We start from the raw sequence: 1,577 nt of genomic DNA on the forward strand, positions 1-1,577 counted from the left end.
CATTTAATCTTCTTGTTGAAACAACAGAACCACAACCCAGCTGAGCACAAACTGCAGCAGCTGAGGTCCTGGTCCAGTCGTCATACCAATCATCCACTGGTCTCCACTGTTTCTGTTGAAACATCTCCACAGTCCCAGCACAGCGGCTGGCCTCCAGCCTGATGTTCTCTGAGCAGAGACAGAAAAGTAGTAAATAAATGAAGTAAAGCAGTTAACAGAATCAAGTCTGCAGCTCCTCCTCTACCTGAACAGGTGAGTCCAACAGCTTGTCCAGGCGAGCAGCTGCTTCTACCTGAACCTGCTCTACAGTCCAGGAGAGCAGACTCGGTGCCTTCACACTGGAACTCTCTGCTCCATGTTGGAGCCTCTGGTTCTCCATAGAGCGCCCCCTGGAGGACTGAAGGAGGACCACAGTCCAGCTCCCTGCAGACCACCTCTGCATCCTGRTGGTCAAAGTCAGCTTGACACACTGAGGACCAGGACTGGTTCAAGTTCACCTCCAGTCTACCTGAGCACAGGTTAGACCCACTAACCAGTCTGACTGTGTCTGGACAGAGAGAGGAAGAGGAGCAGCAGGTTAAAGTTCAGCTTAAGACCTGTGGGACACAGATGGTCTCATTTGGACCAGTTTCCAAGGGTCCACTGATGGGTCTGTCTGCAGCACAACAAACATTTCCTCAGTTACTTTAAGACTGAGAAGATTGATTTTTTTTTTTATTCTTGGACTTCAGAGGAGTCGGACGCTTTTTTGCACTCTCTCCCGAACTTTTCCCTTCTTCCTGCTTTTCAGCTCATTCTAGCCTTTTTTTCTACCTATCATCCAAAACAAAAATGAATTATGGATTAAGTCAACTGGTCTCTGAACGCAATTGACACTATTTTTTCCACACTGAGATTGGAACGAGGGGAACGTAGCTGTCTCAGTGGAATGGTTGCAGCTGGTTGGGTCACTGGTTCTTGGGGCTGGAACCTGATCTGTTTGGCACCGCTTTCTATTGAAGACATGGAAGATTTGTATGTATTTGGATTCATAATAATTGAATTTCTGCTGATGGGTGGAGACGATTTCTGATTTATTGGAAAATGAATGTGATCCTGACAGTAGTCCAGGCTGTTAGGAAGCTGTCAGGCACAATGGATGAAATGTGACATACTGGAAGTACACATACTCAGATGCTGGGGAAGATAAGTTGCAAATTGGATGTGATTCTATGAGAATCACAGCTCAGCAGCGTGCCTCTGGAATGTAAGGATTACATCTGGGTGAAGCTTCAGACGGAGAGAGGCAAGAAGACACGAAATTTGGAACATTTGTTTTTTTTGTTTAGTTTTGTTTTGTTTTTGTTTTTTGCCATTTTCAGAGATGCAGTGAGACTGAAAGCAGCAAGAAAAATTCAAGGGCAGCTTGGCCCAAAACAATTGTGTTTATCTTTTCAGAACCCAGCTGCTGGCCTTCGGTTGGTACGTTATCTAAACTCCCCAGGAGGATCTGTCCACAAGGGCTTGATTGCCTCCCATCTCCCCGTATCATCCATGTGGGAGCAGTCTGAAGGCCATGAGGAGGAAGGGGAAACTCT

General features: G+C 46.4%; 1 protein-coding gene across 1 annotated transcript; it reads right to left on the minus strand.

The window, feature by feature from the left end:
- Positions 1-153: 153 nt before the first annotated feature.
- Positions 154-489, minus strand: LOC106532351 (scavenger receptor cysteine-rich type 1 protein M130; the record flags this gene model as incomplete). The annotated part of the gene is given in 2 exon segments (XM_014028388.1): positions 154-168; positions 245-489. Coding segments are annotated over 2 exon segments (260 nt in total), but the record flags the coding sequence as incomplete, so codon positions are not given.
- Positions 490-1,577: the final 1,088 nt, after the last annotated feature.

The sequence above is a fragment of the Austrofundulus limnaeus genome, unplaced genomic scaffold (genome assembly GCF_001266775.1).
Source record: "Austrofundulus limnaeus strain Quisiro unplaced genomic scaffold, Austrofundulus_limnaeus-1.0 Scaffold755, whole genome shotgun sequence".
Taxonomy (NCBI): domain Eukaryota; kingdom Metazoa; phylum Chordata; class Actinopteri; order Cyprinodontiformes; family Rivulidae; genus Austrofundulus; species Austrofundulus limnaeus.